We start from the raw sequence: 18,811 nt of genomic DNA, 5'->3' as shown, positions 1-18,811 counted from the left end.
GGGGTCGCCAGCAATCGCGTTCTGTAATGCCTGCAACTGAGTAGGTTCCACGTGCGTTTCGCCTACGACTTTGCCCAACACGGAAAGAGCAGATGAGATTTTTTCCTCTTTTTTGGGGTGTTTCTCGGGTTTGGTGGCCTCTAATTCCTCCTCTTTGATTTTCTTGACCTTGTTCGGCTTCGTTGGCTTTTTCTCAGATTCTTTGTTCTGCGGCTCGGTCTGCTGTCCTGACAGAGAGGATGGAGGAGGAGGAGGAGGAGGAGGTGGTGGCGGAGGTGGTGGAGTCTGCAGCAAAGGTTTGGTGGGGGCACTGCTGAGAGACAGGGCAGGAGACGAAGTAGCTGAAGTGGGAAACCCAAGCATGCCTGCACCGGGAGGTGTTAAAGCTGAAAACGACAACAGAGAGACGCCTGCGGTGAGTGCACCGAGCAACATGGAAGGCAGGATGCTCAACCCCCACGCAGAACTCACTGCGGACATCAGACATCAGAACAGGTGTATTACACACACCAGGAAACGTCACCCCACCAGCTTTCCTGGGTTTATAATGTTTCTTATATTAATCTTAACCGCCACCATAACTCTAAGGAACGGAATCTGCATAGTTGAGCAACAATTTAATCAGAAAACAAAAGACTCTCATAACATGAAAGACAGATGGTTAGAAAAAGCACACCATGGTTACTTCTAATTGATGCACTTTGCGAGATTCCTACTCTGTTATTCATTTTAACCAATTTTTACTATACCTCTGGGAAGGCAGACCCGCTCGTCCTTCACTTGAGCAGTCTGATAATTACCACGTTCAAAAAGTAATTAGCTATCAAAGAAAATGAAATCCATCTGCCTAAATTCCAGTAGAAAAATACATTTACATTGAATAAAGAAGGTGATAAGCTAATTAAACAGCAATAGCAAATGACCGTGGAAGACACCAAAAAATAACAACAGCGAAGTCGCAGCTGTTCATTACCAGGACTGAGCGTGGTTGGGCATGATTTCATTTTTAAGGGTACAGGTGAAGCTATTTATTACCATCCTGACAATTTGGCTAACGGAATACTTGATAGGAACTGAATATATGAACACTCAACTTTATCACCCCCAAAACATGCTTCTTCCAGGTTTGCTTGTAGTATGCAAAAATGATTCTCACCTCATTCGAGAAAGGAAATTAAATCCTCAGTAGGCAGACACATGTGGGGTAGAGTATGACTCCAATCACAATGCAAGAGATCTTCGCTGGGTTGCAAGTACTCAATCTAATGCAGTGCCTGGTAATAACCTACTACAAAGCCATTTTTATGAGCTGGAGAGTTGGGTAAAAATCTAAATGACAGTTCAGGATAGAAAAAAGAATTGTAAAAGTTGTGCCCTTCTTGAATATGTTTTTTTAGTGGCAAATAAAGTTGATTGCAAAAGGAACAGACTGGAAGCCTAATGGGTGGTGGTTCATTCTTGAAAGAGGGATGGCTCACTACCAAATGACCATGACAAGGACTGTGATGAAGGCCTGATGGAAGTATTAACCAGGAGAAGATGAATGGAGTTTAAATTATTAGTGCATAGCTGTAGAGAGAATGATCATAGATTTAAGACAACCATCTTTTTAATATTAGTCAAAGTCTTACCTCCATGCTAAACGCAACATTTGGGTGTTAAAAAAAAAATGAAAAACAAGTGACACAAAAACTGCATGCTTATATTTCTTTAGATAGAAAAAAACTCTAGTTTCTTAAATGGTCTTTACCCAGCTGAGAAAGCTTTTCTTAGGCTTAGCATTCAACATACTCAAGTCCTCAACATCCCTCTTAACTTGACCCTAATCATTATCACATTACTGTCAATTAGCCTAGCTTATTACTGACTGCTCTTCTTTATAACTTTACCACACCCAACTCTTCTCTAACCTGCTTTGGAATAATTTCTGTAGTTGTATCAGTGATAGTCTCAAAGGAATTTCCATCATGTTAGAGACCATTCTCCCAATATCCTTAACGGTGAGTGGGGACAAATTCCATTTTTTAAGTAAGAAAATTGAGTCCTAGAGCTGTTAGGTGACTTGACAGAGACAAATCTATGACTCAATGGTAGATGTGGGGCAGGGAAACTGAGTTTTATAGCTGCCACTCAAATTTATCTTCCTGTCTAATTGAATCAATTTCAAGTGTTAAATAATGCAAATGTTCAAAATTCAAGGACAAAAAGAAAAAAATCCCTAAAAATAACATTGTATTTCCAGAAGAAACTGATAGCAAGTATCCACACTTTACCTGGAGAATGGCTGACACATTTGAAATAAATGTAAATGAAAATGGCTTAAGCTTTGCAGGGCTATGGTAGGAATGAAGGAGTAAATTCCCAGATCTTTAATCCAGTTTAGTATGATAGACTTCTTAGATTCCCTGGGATTTAGATGTAGCCCTAGAGAAAACTGGGAAGTAATGGAGTTGCTTTTGGGAGTCCAAACTCTCAACTCCCTTGCCTTTATTCCCACATTACTATGCCTGGTATCTTCATCTTCTTTCCACTTGCCTCTCTATACAACTTTATTTGCAAGAAAGAACCAAAGATATGAATATACTTATTTCTTAAAAGACAATATATACTAGATTAGATAATCTGAGGTTTCTTCCTGCTATGGTACTCTGATTTCATGATATTCTATGCTATTTTCCATTTAACAGAGGATAATACATTAGGTCAAAGGAATTAATATCTAATTATAGAGTTTCAGGCATGAGTGATTCGGATGGAAGAAGCTTTACTAAGGATAGAAAAGCCTTCTTTACATTGTTAGAACAATGCTATGTTGGTAGCCAGCTTCTCTTGCCTACTCATAATGCCAAACTTAGTTCTAGGGTCTAGAACAACTACACTTCATACTCAACAATTGCACCCCTTTCACCAAAGTGCTGTTCCCTCCTAAAACTAAGGACATTGCTGACTTGCCTATGTCTCTGATGCTGTTCCCCCCTAAAACTAAGGACATTGCTGACTCGCCTATATCTCTGACTTGAGAATTTAAGACGAGAAATTTTAAGGAACTAAGAGACTTAAAAAAAATAGCTATGGTAGCTGGAAAGCAAGATGGATCAATAGTTGTTGACTCCAGCTTTCCCATCATTTGAGGCCCACAAGTTCCCATCCAGAGGTCATATAATGAAGTAATGGACAGTTTTAGAGGACTGCCCTAGGAACCCCAACTACTATAGCTGAAGACCATCAGGGATTCTCAGGAATTCAACATCTTGAGGAGTGTGCTAGGTTAAATAATCAGCTGTTAAGCAAAAAGTTCAGGAAAAGAGATACAGATTAAGGATAATGAACAATGTACACTGGGCCTACTAGTAAAGGACATAAGCCTGAAAAATTTGCAGTCAAAAGTTCAGTAGCCAACTGATTTATGAAAACCAGAAACAGAAGAGAAAAACTGAACAGTAATCACAGTACAGGAGAGGTGGTGCTAACTACAAACTAAACACATCTCAATTTTCATGTCTGTTACCGAGTTATAATGGTAAAGACACGACACATTCTTTCCTGTTCCCTAACTTCTACTCTGATTCTCTGAAATTCCACTGAGAGATTAAAGCTTTTCTACAGATAATCTCATATGACCATCATTTTATTTGGTTTTGTTTTCCTGAAACAGCTGCCTATTCCAGAGAGCAATGCTTTCAGAAGAAAATGCCCATCTCACAATGAATTTAGATACAGTTCCTTTTCCCCAAATTTCTTTGATCTAGGTCTCCCAGATGGAAAATTTATTTTTGAGGTGAAAATAAAACTAATTATGTACACAGGGCCAAAGATAATTGTGCTAAAATTATTAAAGACTTAGTCTTATCTAGATTTACCTCAAATATGCTAGTAAATTACATTGAAGTATGAGAAAAATGCAAAAGGCATGTTCTAAAGTTCCTTTTAAGGAAATTGAGTTAGGCAATATTTCCAAACACCAGTGGAACATATAAAAATCAGACATAAAGTAAATAAGTTAAAAATAGAAAATCAAGTTATTTTTCTATTCATCTTGAGCAAAATCGCAAAGGAAGCTAATATCCTAAAGAATAAAATGTAAACTTAAAGTTTTCTAATTTTTTCCAGGTATAAAGGCATGTGATTTTCTATTGTCACTTTCCCTTTCTGCATGTGATCATGATAGAAAAAGACAAACGTAGAAAACTTTTAAAGCAGAAAATAATTCACTTTATTAAAAAATGAGTAATAGTAATTAGTGATATTGAACACAGGGCTGGGTTATTGTTGCAGGCATACATGATGTCTATTACTCTTGAAAGGGCTTTCTCTGTGATCTGGAAAGACTAAATGATTTGTAGGTTTCTTGGAAGGAAGGTAAGGAAGTTTTGTGGGCATTAAAGCTGGTAAACCAGAACAGCAATTCCACCCAAAAAAAGAATAAAATGGGTGTTTAAATCAGGGAATTTAGAGGTTGGTAAATACTAAAACTGAACAGTACATTGCAGTTAAGTCAATTTTGGGGTGTAGTCTTTAGAATCAGACATTACAGCACATCTCATATTCGATGGAGTCCCTTTTTAGTGATTTACTTAGGATCAAAACTTCAAATCTACCTTCAAAGGAATGGGGTGTCTTTAAAATGAAGCCTTTTCCATAACTGAATCCCATTAAAATGGGCCCAAGATGAACATGTCATGTTCTCCAAGTCTGTTCATATAGATAACAAACTTGCAAGAGCCCAGGGCATGTGAGAAATACAGAAATATGCTACTTATGAAGTAACTTTCTCCTTTTGATTTCACCTAGCTGGTATGTCTACTTCTCCCATAAAGCAAAGGGGACATTTGTTTGATGAGAAATAATACAGTAGAAAGATGATGATAGAAAGATGGAGAACCACAGCTCCACTCCAAGAGATGATTAACATATTCAGCATTACCCATCATAGGTAAATTAACCTAAAAAAGGTGTAAACTGGAAGTGTGAGGACTCAGGCTCTCAGACAGGGCCCTGCTGATAACTCTGCCGTGCTAACGTTTAAATTCTATCACAAACAAAGAACTAATTCAAGAGAAATTGCAAATTCCAGTAGGTATGTTCACAGACCTTTTCTCTTTACAACAGTCTCTGGTCTGTTTTGGTCCATGATTGACTAAAGGAACAGATACTTAGCACTGAGTTTCTCAGTACCTGGTGCATTTAAAGATACTGCTCACTGAGGAGGGCCTGCCGCCAACATCTTCCCACCACTCTCCTAGTTATAAACAGGGCCCATATTTCGGGGAGGCATGAATTATATTTACGGTGAGTACGATGAGGAGAAAGGTTAGGTTGTTTAAATATTTCATAAACATCTTTTCTCTCCTCCCTTCTTCCTTTCTCTCAAATAGGCCCTCTGGGTACCATTTTCAGTGTGACAAGCCAGAGGGGCAGTCAGTGAAGGACCCATTGTCCAACCAAAGGCCTTTTGATCCAGTGGAGAGAAAAACAAGATGCTCTGACCACCACTTAGAGGGGTGACTACCCAGGCATCATCAATCAAAGCAGACTTGTAGATGAAAGGCACAGACACTTCAACCGTTCTTAGCCCATGGAAAATATTAAATTTTACTCTATTTTATATAATATTTTATTTACTATTTTACATAACTATAAATTTTACATAACTGTTCATATGAGTTTTTCCACATTAGACATTATGTGGAAAACTCTATTTGATATAACTGATCATAGAAATTTTCCACAAAAGATATTTTTCTATGTGTCAATAATCACAGTGATATATAAAATGGGACTAGAAGACTAACACATTCACATGCAAAAAAAAAAGCCACGGCATTATTCTTAAAACAACTATATTTGACTTAATTGAAATGTTCAAACAAAACACATAACTGTAGCTTGATATAAGGCCCAAGAATGTCCAGGTAAATAAGCCCAAAGTACTCGGGGAGTGGGGGTGGCAGGGAAGTAAAAGGAAAGGGCATTGCAGAAATTTTCTCGGTAACATTCTCTATGAGTGGATCCATTCTGGTTCTCTCTAATGCCAGCAAGTCATTCCCAACAGGAACCAGATGAGCTGGCCGTGGCAAAGAGGCAATTTGATATCATTGTTTTCTTGTCTCCCAAGCTAAAAGTTAAAACAGGAATATCTTCCTAAGATCGCATGGCAATTTTGGTTTTTATAAGAGAAGGATGAAATTGAAAAGTTTGAAATTTACATAAAAGTCCAATTTTTGAAAATGATAAAAGCTTTCCTTATGTGTTTTGGAAATGTTCTACGTAATTAGTTCATTCTAGATAAGTCTCTTTAGAATGTCAAAATTTCCTTTTAAAAAGAATTTAAGTTTTCCTTTTAAAAAATTAATCACAAAAAATTAATTTCGAAAATAAAACTTACTTTAAAGAAGAAATTATAAAAGAAACTTCTTTCTAATTTTGGTAATATTTGGTAACTTATTTGTTATATGTTTGGCTACATGATTGCCTAGCACACTATATTCAGCTTTTTCAACCTAGTATAATTGGATATCTATACTTATTCACAAAATCGAAACTGCATAAATTAATTTCTCTTGATGAACATAGAATTGGATTCATCATCTAGGATTGCCTCAAACAGCTTTATCATTTTGTTATGCCTTAATTATAAACCTCAGCTGGGCGTGGGGTAGAAAGGCATGGAGTAATACTAATGTATTTCTAAGGCTGTGAATTTATTTAAACAGCAAGTAATAATGGATGCTACAAAAAGTAAAATCTTATAGCAATGCTAAATTACAAATTATCACGGAAGTCATATTTTTAGTAATTAAGATTTAAACATAAGTTTTATTACCTGCTAGCTGTAATGTAAGTGAATTTCAGTGGCTACAGGGCCCTTAACTTTTGAACTTCCTGCCACTTATGGGGAAACAAATAAAAAACAAAAAAAAACTCCTGATCCTTGGAAAGAACATAAATTATGATACCAATGAATGTATTACTTAATGCTTCACTTTCTTAATTTGTATACCAAGTAATATGCCACATGTTTGTGCCAAAATGCCATTTGAAGTCAGTATTGAAATTAGTATACAAAAGTAATATTTCTAAGACATAAAGATGTAATGACGTAAATAATATATTTTTGAGACTCGGCTATGATCTGCCTAGTCTTCATTTTTCCAAATATATTCAGGTTGATTGACTTCCTGGTTATTAATCATAGCCAATAAAATATATATTTCAAAGAATTTAATGGTTTCACTCACTGAAATTAAAAGAGAGCCAAGTGTACCCTGTTCTTGGTTACACGTGATTGGCTGCCTAATGTTACTTAATTAATTAATTAGACTGCCTCTCCCTGAAATGACTTACTGTTTGAATTTGGAGGAAATCCGGGCAAGGAGGATGGACCGTTCATTCCAGGGAGAAGGACTGGAGGAAGGCCGGGGAGTGCAGGATAGGCCGCTGGCAGACTGATGCCATGGAGGGGGCTGCTGTCCATCATGCTTGGCTGCTGTACCGATAAGCCCAGCACATCCGAAGCTTTCTTTATACGATCAAGTTCTTGCTGTGCCATCAGCTGTCGAACGGTGGTGGGAGCCAAGTAATCTTTCTCCCGATCCAGCTGACTCCCCACGGTCTCCCTCACCTTTGCAATGTGCTGTTTGGAGAAAATATGATCTCTTATGGACAAGCGGGCAGAGTATTTCACCCCACAGAGGGTACACTCTGGTTTGGTGCCTTCCGTTCCACTTTGATTGATCATGAAAGGCTTCCCTATGTTAATTTTAAATTTCTTTTCCTTTGCCCTTGCATTTTGGAACCACACCTGGACCACGCGTTTGGGCAGACCAATCTCGTTCCCTAGCATTTCACATTCTTGCATGGTTGGAGTTCGATAGTCACTAAAGCAAGCCTTGAGAACCTTGAGCTGAAGGTTGCTCATTTGGGTTCTGAAACGCTTGTGACCTGGTCGATCGTTACTTTTGGATTTAAAGGGATTGCTGGATCCAAATGGATTTGGTGAACTCGGGTCAGCTATGCTCGATGTTTCACTGCGGTCAGCGTTGTCATCGGGGTCATCCGTGATATAAAAGCTTTGGTCATGGTCACCATCTTTATCATTGAAATGTATAGAGGGACTCGTGAGAGAAAAGAGAAATTTTTCATCGCAAACCTCCGTGGTGGGCGTGGTTGCTGTTTTGGGCAAAGTATCAAGAGTTTTTGGCTCTTTAGGAGATAAAGCTGGCTTCACATCTCCAGAACTTCCGGTGGTACTTTCCATTTCAGTGTTTCCCTCATCTCCAGTGGTGGCATCACTAATGGCTGTATTAATTGATGAAGTCTCATCAAAATCAGTTTTATTTTGATCATACCCAGCCTCAGCAGGAGGGGCATTTAAATTCTCTACATCCTCAGAACACTCTGCTTTGAAAGAAGAAGGGCTTAAAAGATTCTTCGGCGACAGCTCTGCTGTTTTGCTCACAGGCGTTGACACTGTAGAAGCCAATTCGTTCTCACTTGATAGATCAATTTTAGTTAACGGCAAAGATGGATAATCAAAATAAATGTATTTCTGTGGGCTTTCTCCCCCATCTTCTGTTGATATTAAGGGGCTCGGTGGCAAGCTGTAACCTGCCTGCTTTCCTTCATTCCAGTGCCGAGAGCGAATGTGGCTTTCCAAGGCTGACTTGGCCTTGAACAGGGCTCGACAAAAGGGACACCGTTTATGAGACTGGGCTGGACCCACCGCCCGGAACTGGCCTTTCCTTTCTCGAGCTCGTGTGTTCTGGAACCAGACTTGCACGACTCTCTTTTTCAACCCCACTTCACGTGCAATATGATCAAGCATTTTCCTGGTAGGATTGGAATCCAACAAGTACTTCTCATAGAGTATTTCCAGTTGTTCCGGAGTGATTGTGGTTCTCAGGCGTTTATCACGGTGTTGATCTTCACCGCTATTCCCTCCCTCCTTTTCACTGCAATTATTATCTTCTTTATCATCCAGTTTCCTTTTAAGGGAAGCAGCAACTGTTGAGGGGACTGTGGTGTGGGAGGAACTGGTCTGAGGTGGCATTTGTGTGAGAGAACCACTCAGCAGCTGTCCAGTCATCAGTGGGTTATTGGGGTCAAAGATCATGTAGGGCATATCCATGGGCCTTTCCAAGAACGGAGAGTGAAGGAATTGGTTTTGAGCAGCGAGGAAGTGCATGTGCTGGTGCTCCTGCCAGAGTTCCAGAGTTGGGAAGGCAACTGTACACTGATCACATTGGTATTGTAGTAACTGCGGAGGTAGACTGTTCTGGAGGGAAGTCATGGAAATCTGCAGTGGACTGGAAGGGACCGGGGTTTGAGAGGCCGAGGGAGGTCTTCCAATAAGTTGGGGTTGTTTGTGTGGCTGTGGCTGTGGCTGAGCTGCGGAGGCCTGCGGTGGGTCTGAGGAAGTCGATGCTAATGGCGGGGCTGGTTTGGCGCCTTGAGAAGGGAGAGAGGGGTCACTCTGCTTTGGCTTTTCTGTGGGATATTCAGGTTTTGGAGAAGTCTTCTCAGGTTCTGGTTTGGGTGATGGAATCAGAGGGGTACTCGTCCCAGAGCCAGAACTTGCTGCAGGGGCAGCAGGGTTTTTGGCTGCATCCATTGGGCCAGACACCGTGCAATGCTTGTACACCACCTGATCCGTGGCATCCATGGAGTCTTCAGTTTGGCTTTCATCTTGGGCATCATCATCTTCATCCTTATAACACTGCTTTTTCTGATGCGTAATCAAGTCAAAGATCCTGGGGAAAACCACATTGCACTTCTTACACTGGTACTGCATGTTGCTGGTTCGAATGTACCGTTCATTGGTTAGTTCTCGTTTTTCACTATCTTTAGTTTCTGCTTGATTCTCATAACTCTTCCGTGCTTTCTGACGAGCATTCTGGAACCACACAACAATAACCCGGGTAGGTAGATTGAGGACAGTGGAAAGTTGTTCTATTTCATCATCTTTTGGGTAAGCATTTGTGTCAAAAAAGTCTTGTAGAACCCTAAGCTGGTAATCAGTAAACCTCGTTCTAGAAGACCTTTTACTGAAGGATGCATCAGATTTGTAATGTTCTAAAGAGGAGGGCTGTGGATCAATTCTGATGTCTTCCAAAACAGTGATGGGAGGGTTACTGAAGTTGTACGGCGAATCTTTATTTCTCTGTCGTTCCTTAAAAAGCGTATTTCGAAACCAGTGCTTGATAACTTTTTGAGAGAGACCAGATTTCTCCGCCATTTCTTGGATCTGTTCTTCACTGGGAGAATTATTGATGTCAAAATAAGCCCTCAGGATTTTCAGTTGATCGTCTGTAATCCTTGTCCGTGGGCGTTTGAACTGAGAATGCCTTAAGAAGTTGGGATCTAATCCGAGCTGCTGTTGGCAAAGCTGAGTGAGATCTGCAGAGAGAGTGTCCATCTGGGGCAGCTGCAGGGCAAGCTGGGGAGGAAGTGCAGGATGTTGCACAGGTTGCATCATAATAGAGGGAAAGAGTGGAAGGTCAAGAGAAACAGGCAGCTGGACCTGCGGGGGAGCAGAAGGTGCAGGTGGTGGGGGAGGAGGAGGGGGAGGAGGTGGCGGCGGTGGTGGCGGGGGAGTGGGCGGTGGAGCTTGTAAAGGAGTGGAAACCGTGCTTGAGATCTTTCCAGGGCCCATGGACGAAGGCTGTGGAGGAGCTGGAGGCAGAGGGGGAGGCGGAGGTGGGGGAGGTGGCGTTTCGGGGGAAGATGGTGAAATTGGATAAAGCTTGTCATAGGCCTCCCGGTATTGGCGAGCAAATTTTTCTAGTGCTCCGTATGGAAAAAATTGCCCGTGTACATGTTCTTGGTGACTCTTTAAAATGAGAACATTAGAAAACAATTTACCACACGTTCCGCATTCCAGTTTATCGGTGTTTTCACCTTCACCACCTTTGCCCTTCTTCTGGGCCTTCTGCCTGTTTTCATTATACTGAATGACCAGTTCAAAACCAAAGTTTTCCAGTAAAGCTTTGGCTGCATTTCCTCTGGCCCCTGAAGCTATTCGTGGGGGCAGGATGGATGGTTCCAAGGCTTTTTGCTTCTTGACGTCTTTGCCTTCTTTGAGTCCTTCACCTTCACTTATAAATTCTTGCTTTGGCTTTTCTTGCTTCTCAGCAATCTCTTCTGCCTCCTTGTAAGACGGTATGTCCTTCCCGACGGGGCCGTCTGCACTGGCTATGTTCGTCTGCTCTTGTTTCAATAATTTGCTTGCCTGCTGTTGCTGTTGCTGCTGCTGTTGTTTTTGAGACTGCAGCTGGGGCTGTGCGGCCTGGTATTGTGCTTGTTGCTGTAGTATCTGGAGTTGAGTTTGGCCCACGTGATGTTGGGTTTGAATCTGCTGCTTCAAGTCTTCAAGCAAGGATCCGGCCATGCCCGCCATGCCAGGCATACCAAACGCGGCAGAGCCGGGCAAGCCCAAATCTGGCCCCAAGCTGAACTCCGCCCCAGGGATGTAGAATGGAAAGAGAAACTGAGGCTGCTGAAACTGCAGCAGCGCTTCTGGGGTCATAGGAAAATGAGGCAAAAAGGCTGGGTTTAGAAACTGAGGCTGAAAAAATGCAGCCTGCTGCTGTAACTCGTGCTGTAGTTGCATGTGAATCTGTGCTGGTGACTGCGGGGGGTGATGCGTAGGTTGAGCAGAGATCATTTCCGGAGTTTGCTTTTTATTTAATTCTTTGGCATCTAAGTGGGTATCTTTGCTGCTTACTGCTGCTAAACTCATGGACTCTAACATCCCTTGGCCAGGACTACTAACGTTTGCTGCGATGCTGTGCCCACCGCCCGCGTGACCACTCGGCTCTAGCTTTGCAGCCCTCGCCTTCGTCTGGTGGAGCACGGACCTCATGTGGATTTCCAACGTCGAGCTTTGGCTGTAGGCAACGTTGCAGATGCTGCACTTGTAGGGTTTGTTATCTGTGCTGTTGTTGGTTTCTTGGGGAACAGGACTGGAGGCTTCCTGCAAAACCTTTTTCAACTTATGCAGATGAGAAACTGAATTATAATGGACCAAGAGAATGTTCTTTTGGGTGAATGACTCTTTACACACTGTACATTTATATGGGCGAGATGGATCAAGGAATTTTTCCATCGTAAAATTTGGCCCTTTTCTAAAAGGTAAGGTCCGCTTTGGTTCAGAGCCCATGTCATCTGGAATAGAGCTACTATCGCTCCCTACAGGACTTGCCTTCCCTTCATGGTCCACCTCATACTCTCTCTCCATTTCCTGCTCTAGGGCATGGTCGTCCTGGGCCATCGTTTCACTCTCTGCCCAAAGTTCACCATTCACGGGCAAGGAGGCATACAGCTGTTGGAGTTCAGCTTCAGTCAGTTCAGGGTGGCCTGCTTCCAAGTGTTTTTTTAAAGCCTGGAATGTACGGAAACTACGCTGGCAGAGATTACACATCGTCGCGGCCCGAATTGCATGATACTGGGAATGTATCTGAAGCTTCTGCATAGTCTTAAAAGCCAAGCTGCAATGGTTACAGCGATACTTATAAACGTGGCGGTCCGAAACAGAGAGTGGCTGCCTTTTTTGTTGTTCACTTAATTGATCTTGCAGCGTGTCGGGTATTTTTACATCCTTACTGCTACTTTTATTCCATTCCGACACTTCCAGAGGTTCTTTAGCTGGTTTCTGCTCCTCACTCTTTATTTCCACACCAGCCTTTGAATCCTCAAGACCTGCCATACTTTTGTCATCCACTGGACTCTCACCTGTGTAGAAGGAAGCACAAACATATTGCTTACAGGGAAGAAAACCTACTGCTTTAAATGCTAATAAATAGTGGAAGCAGGAGCCTCTAATGGTATCTGCTTAACTGATTCTTTGATGAAACAGTTATTGAGCAACTACTATGTGGCAAGCATGTACTGGGTACTGGGGATATAAAGGTGAGTAAGAAATCACCCTTGACCTCAGGGAATTTCAGAATAGGGAAGAAAACAAGTCAAAGGTAATTATAGTATGCTACAATCAGTGTGATACTGAGGGCTTTAACCTCCATGTTCAGGAATTAGAACACACAGAATATTCTTGGTCATCGACACTTCAGTCCCCCAACGGCAGTTACAGATAACAGATACTAAATATGCCTTGAAAAATATGGCTCTTGGAATACTCTTTTTCCTCCATGCTTTTTTTTTGTAAATCTTTGATGGCAATAATCTTGAAGCACCATCACAAATGCAAGCTCCTAACTGTGTTTTCCGCGGATCTGAGTCAGAGGCTGGCATACCTGAATATTTCCCAGATCCCTCCACTGTGACGGCTGCAGGTGTGTCCCGCTCCGATTTCTCAGAGGCGGCTGCCGGCAGCAGCAAACTGTTTGGCATCATCATATCGGGGACAGGCACCTGCGAAAACCAAAGGGGTTCTTGTCTAATGTACCCCAGAAATCACACACTTCATCACTCCTGCCACTTGGCAGTAGCATATCCCACTTATATTTTTTCTGACTACAGCAGGGACATTTGTGAATCTTACAGCCAGTGCCATCCCTTCAAATGTCAGATCAATGCTGTTTCCATGCTGTCGTCTTCTTTTCTTTTTTTTAAGATACGGTTGAAAGGTTTTTGTAGGTCTATGTTTTATAATGATAACTAAGAAAACTGAAACTGGGTACTGAAGGTACCCACGAGTCACTTGCTTAACATTATAGGCATAGGAATAAGACTGCAAAAGACGTGTTATTGAATAAGCTATGCTTTGTATCATATTTGCTTTTTTCCCTAACAAACAGGCCTTGGATTGTGATTTCCATAACACAGTAAGAGTGCTTTAAGTAGCGCAGAAGAAATAAATTTCTATCAACCAATAATTACAGATTTTGCGTTGATAGCTTTACCGAGATGACGTCACCCCTGCATCAATATTTGGTTTCCTTACTGTCACGAGCAGCTTCTCCACACAATCCGGAGACACGCTGTGCAGATGCGTCAGATGCAGCTGGAGGTGCATTTTGTTGCTGAGGACGTCCTGGCAGAGGGGACAGCAGATGACAGGCTGCACCGAGTGCTGCGACAGGACATGCATCTGGATGCGACTTTGGTCCCTACTATTGTAGTTACAATAAGGACACTGATAGAACTGGAAAATATCGAATAAACACGGCTTCTATTAGTTAATGTATTTTGATGACTTCAGAGCATTAGAAGTAACACCAAGAGTTAATTATCTTGGCAATCACCACGTCTGCATACCTTTCAACAGCATGAAAGTTGAGGCTCTAAAATTATCAGGAGCAAGAGAAAAAACACGAGTTTATACAGCAAAGGGAAAAAACATATTTACCTGTTCGTGACAAAATTTATTGTCCTCTGTAGGTTTTGATCTTTTTGTTGCAACATCCTCCTCTTTTGCCAGCAGGAGTGGCTGGGTCCCCCCTGCCACACTGACTTTTAGCTCCTTTTCTGGTGTGATTATTCCTGATTCCCAAAAAAAGAATAGAACACCCCAATTTAAAAAGATGAATAATGTCAAAATCTGAAAAATTATATGTTTTTCCAATAGCTCTGACTCTAGATCCAGTGAATCACAAAAAGAAGCAAACAAGCACGTTTAAATGATACTAATCTCAAAAGGCAAAAAGCACACTTCTTTTTGTCCACCGACTAAGTGGACTTTATAAATATATTTTACAATGTACTCCTGTCTCATGTTTAGATAACCCCAGGTGACCTTGAAAGATTCATCAATAACACGTGCTCTCTGGTGTCTCCGAATGCCTTTATCAAATGAAAGGAAATCTACTGCTAGACACAAATGCTAACTCAGAAAATAACTAGTTTTATTGATGTTTAATTACCTATCTCTTTTCTAAAATTCTTGGACCCTGAAAAGCTTTCAAAATGCTGAGAAGAGCTGACTAGCTATAATTCAGCAATAAAAATAATATTTTTACATGGTGAACGTAGGATTTAAAAATTAACTATATATATTGCATATCTGCTGCTGCATTTTGTGATTTACTCTTTGCTTTAAATGTATCAGCACTTGGCTGTACACGCAACATTGTAGCTCAAATCTCAAGAAGACAATTTGCTTTACGGGGTTAATCCAAATATCTGGTGTTAAAGATGGTTTAAAATTTTGCCTAGATGAGCAATGTAATGTGTAGGAACCTTACACACATCAAAGAAAAGAGTGTGATTCTAATTTCCCAATCTAACAGAAAATTCTTTCCAGCATCAATTTTCCCGATAATCTCCTCTGCGAGGCTGGATATTACGGGGACATTGGGTAGGCATGTCACATACATCTCACGACAAACACAAAACCTCATTTACCAGCCATTCCAATCTCATCATAGCACAGCATCATCTGACCTTTTTTCTGCTGTTTATTATGAGTATTTCTAATTTTAACTTTCAATTTTCACCATCTTCCAGTCAATTTGCAACTAAATTATTTCCAGGGTTAGGACACTATCACTGGACAACTGGGTGCAAATACATCTTGAAATGCAATGAAGCTAAACCATTGATTGCTATCAGACCCTGCGTAAATATAGAGTCTAGGCGTAATCTGATTGTATGCTGTGCATGAAGATTTATCTTGATTTTTCTTTCAATCCACATACGGTTCATATAAATGAACAAATTGCAAGTGATTGCAAAATAACCCAGTTTTAATTTAAAAATAAGGTCAAGGATGTTATGGAAACAAAGTAAAAGTGAACCAAAAAATACATTCTTCTTTTATCCTGGATATAGATGTTTTATACCATATAAATAATTTCAAGAATTTTAAATTCAGAAAGAAATTTAAAAATAAGAGAGACTCTGAGGAGACCAGAATTAAAATAGAATTTAAATGACATAATGACAGTAATTTTATTCCCTTGGGGTTCGTGGTAGGTATAAAATTAGTGGTACATACTCAACAAATCACACTGATAATGATTTCTAGATTTACAAATACTAGATTTTATTTGAATTGGTACATTTGGTCTCATATATATATATATGTGAATATATATATATACATATATATGCATGTATATGCCTTGGAGAAAATTAGATTCTTTCTAGATATTTGAAAAAATAATTTATCATATTTGTATTTGAGAGAACTTAAATTTGAGATAGACTGAAAAGTTTCATTACATTGACTAAACAATATCCAAGTATTTGATATCCAAAGATATGCCAAAAATAGAAATTTTTATTTCATAATTAATTCTGGTATCAAAAAATATGTTTTTCTTTCTCAAAGCAGAGTATACTTGTGCTACTAAAAGTGTTAACAATAAACAGTTAAGAAAACACTACGATATATAGTACTTGCAAATAAAATTTACTGCTTAAGGTGTCAGATCAAGTTGTATAAAATGGTTGTCATTTAAATCAGCAAATGCATATCACTTACTTTCACCTGTTAGACAGGAAGATTTTCCTTAAAAAGTTCCCCATTAATGAGTAAGAATATGCTCACTTAAGAGAATAATACTATGTCATATTTCCTTATCACTCTTTCATGTACATGGAAGAATTGGATATGACCAAATAATAAATTGGTCTAATTCTCTGTGCTATCAAAGACTGTCACATACAAGTTAAAAGAGAATTTCCATGATTCTTGTTGCTTGCAGGCCTTATGGAACATCAGAAAAGAAATAAACCTTCCAGGAACTTCTGAATCTATGAAATGTAGAGCTATGACCTTATTTTCATAAGCATATATATTTTAATATCAGTACTATAAAAGGATCAAATAAGGTTGATTACAATGTCTGAAATATTTTACTAAGACTGCACTATACATTGGTGTACATATTTGGTATAATTAATCCATGTTCTTATTTTTATGCTTATTAACATTCATCAACAATATAACTGCTTTTGAACTTAGTGACATTCCATGCTGCACCAAGAAAGTAAGAGTTAAGTTTCAGGATCGTTATTTCATAGCCATTGCAATAACTGTTGGCTACAGTATTGCACCCAATGTATGTGTCAACTTCAATACTTTTTAGCTAATTAACTTAGTTAATTAAACCATGATCTTAATGTAAGCTATGAGCTTCCTAAAGACCATTTTATTTTAAATTAAAAAGAAGTTATAAATAAAGGCTAGATCTCCTAACTATAGCTAGGCACCCAAGAAATGCATGCCATTGATAAGAAGAAGTAGAGGAATGCTGAGATGTAATAACAAATGACAAAACAAAAGACTCTTGAGGATAGGCAAGTCATCAGGATTATTTGCAAAGATGATGGAAGTTACATTTTATGCACACATGCCTTTTCTACTCAAAGGGGTGCTGTCTCAGGTATTCTGGCCTCCCTGGTAAATTAATGGGAATCACCTCCGGGGTCTTTTTCTGAATTGTCTTATTCTAGAAATATCTTATATTGAGTAAGGGCCAATCAATTTTAGGAAGGTTTTAATTAAGTTTTGTGATTAATCATAGTTTATGTCTGCAACTTCACTTGAAATAAACCCTGTTTGTTACCCTAGAAAAAATTTTGAAATGAGGTCATAATTCCTTTTGTGTTATTAAGGACATCACAATATTCTCAAAAAACAACATCATTTTCATGCGTTTTAGCTAAAAAATGAAGTTTAATTACAAACAAGCACTGCCAAAGAGATGAGCCAATGATTATCTGTCAGTTATGGGATTATTTAACTTGCATGAGATTGCTAATATAAAAATGACATAATTCATTTCCATTCAGATGCCGCCTACTTAATAATTTTCAATCCCTAAAATACAGAAGGTTGTAAAATGGTTTATGCTCATAACAAGTGAGGAAAATCCAATAACATATGCAGTCAAAGCAAGTCTTGAAAAAACAATAAGACAAACACTGAATTGTTATTTATGAATCAATGTACTTGATAAAGTTTGAGTACTATAAAACTGGGATATAACAGAAGATGCTATTCAACTCTAAATAATTCTAAATTATAATTACCAGTACAGTATTCTTTCTAATGAGACTAGAATGAAAGGATAATTTTAATTGCAATGATGAAGGTTAATTTCCATCTTTCCTCATGTTTACTCCCTTATTAAAAAGTGGTCCCCTTAGCCATGGCAGAGATATATTACATTTTCAATGCAAATGTATTAATCTGGATAAACTCTATATTAATTCTTGTACTGCGCAGAGCTATAATTTGGATTATAATTAATCTAAAGTGGCACTAGATTTAAATGACAATATAAATGAGGCATTAGGAAGCTTTTCTATTACGAATGAATATTCAACAAATATAACTTGCGTATTGCTAAGTCTCATTTTGAAAGCTCTAGACCTAGAGATTAATGTCAGCCACACAGCCCAACAGCTTACACAAACACAGTCTTCCTAACATGTGCTAATTCCTTCCTGCCTCAAAAATTCTGTGTGAAAGTGGGGTCATACTGTTTTCCCATCTAACACATTAAGACAGTGATTAATTAATGTTTGCTGGTATTTCTGACGTTTATAACTGACATACGGAAAAAACAATATATACATAAGCGGTTATGCAATCATTAGAAATATTTACAAGGAAAAATGTCATGTAATAATTTTTTCACCTAATCAGATTCAATTTAGAAAGCAGAAAACTTTGTTAAAAGTTCACGTTGGTTGTCAATAGCAAGAGCTCTCTTGGAGTCTGGGAGGTTTCAAGGCTAAATATTTGCATCTCAGTAATTGCTTTTAGTTGGTACTTAAAGCCCATTTTTATCCCTATAGATATACCTGGGGAGGCATTTCTGCAGGGATAAAAATTTGTTTTAAACCGCTACCATTATGCAATGCTCTGTATCCTCTCATATGCCCGAGTCCTGTCTAGAGGATA

At 39.3% G+C, this 18,811-nt stretch overlaps 1 protein-coding gene across 1 annotated transcript in view; it reads right to left on the bottom strand.

Annotated features, from left to right (window-relative positions):
- Positions 1–18,811, bottom strand: part of ZFHX4 (zinc finger homeobox 4) — a 179,320-nt gene that overhangs the window by 2,963 nt on the left and 157,546 nt on the right. Inside the window, exons 7-11 of the mRNA XM_058528913.1 lie at positions 14,306–14,439; positions 13,901–14,101; positions 13,251–13,368; positions 7,345–12,729; positions 1–386 (exon numbers count right to left, since the gene is read on the bottom strand). The exon at positions 1–386 is cut by the window's left edge and continues 2,963 nt beyond it. Of these exons, the coding sequence (XP_058384896.1) occupies positions 1–386; positions 7,345–12,729; positions 13,251–13,368; positions 13,901–14,101; positions 14,306–14,439 (6,224 nt within the window). The remainder of the gene's footprint in view (positions 387–7,344; positions 12,730–13,250; positions 13,369–13,900; positions 14,102–14,305; positions 14,440–18,811) is intronic.

This window comes from Diceros bicornis, chromosome 33, assembly GCF_020826845.1.
Source record: "Diceros bicornis minor isolate mBicDic1 chromosome 33, mDicBic1.mat.cur, whole genome shotgun sequence".
NCBI classification, from domain to species: domain Eukaryota; kingdom Metazoa; phylum Chordata; class Mammalia; order Perissodactyla; family Rhinocerotidae; genus Diceros; species Diceros bicornis.
The sequence above is the reverse complement of the archived record's forward strand: the minus strand, read 5'-3'. Positions and strand labels throughout refer to the sequence as shown.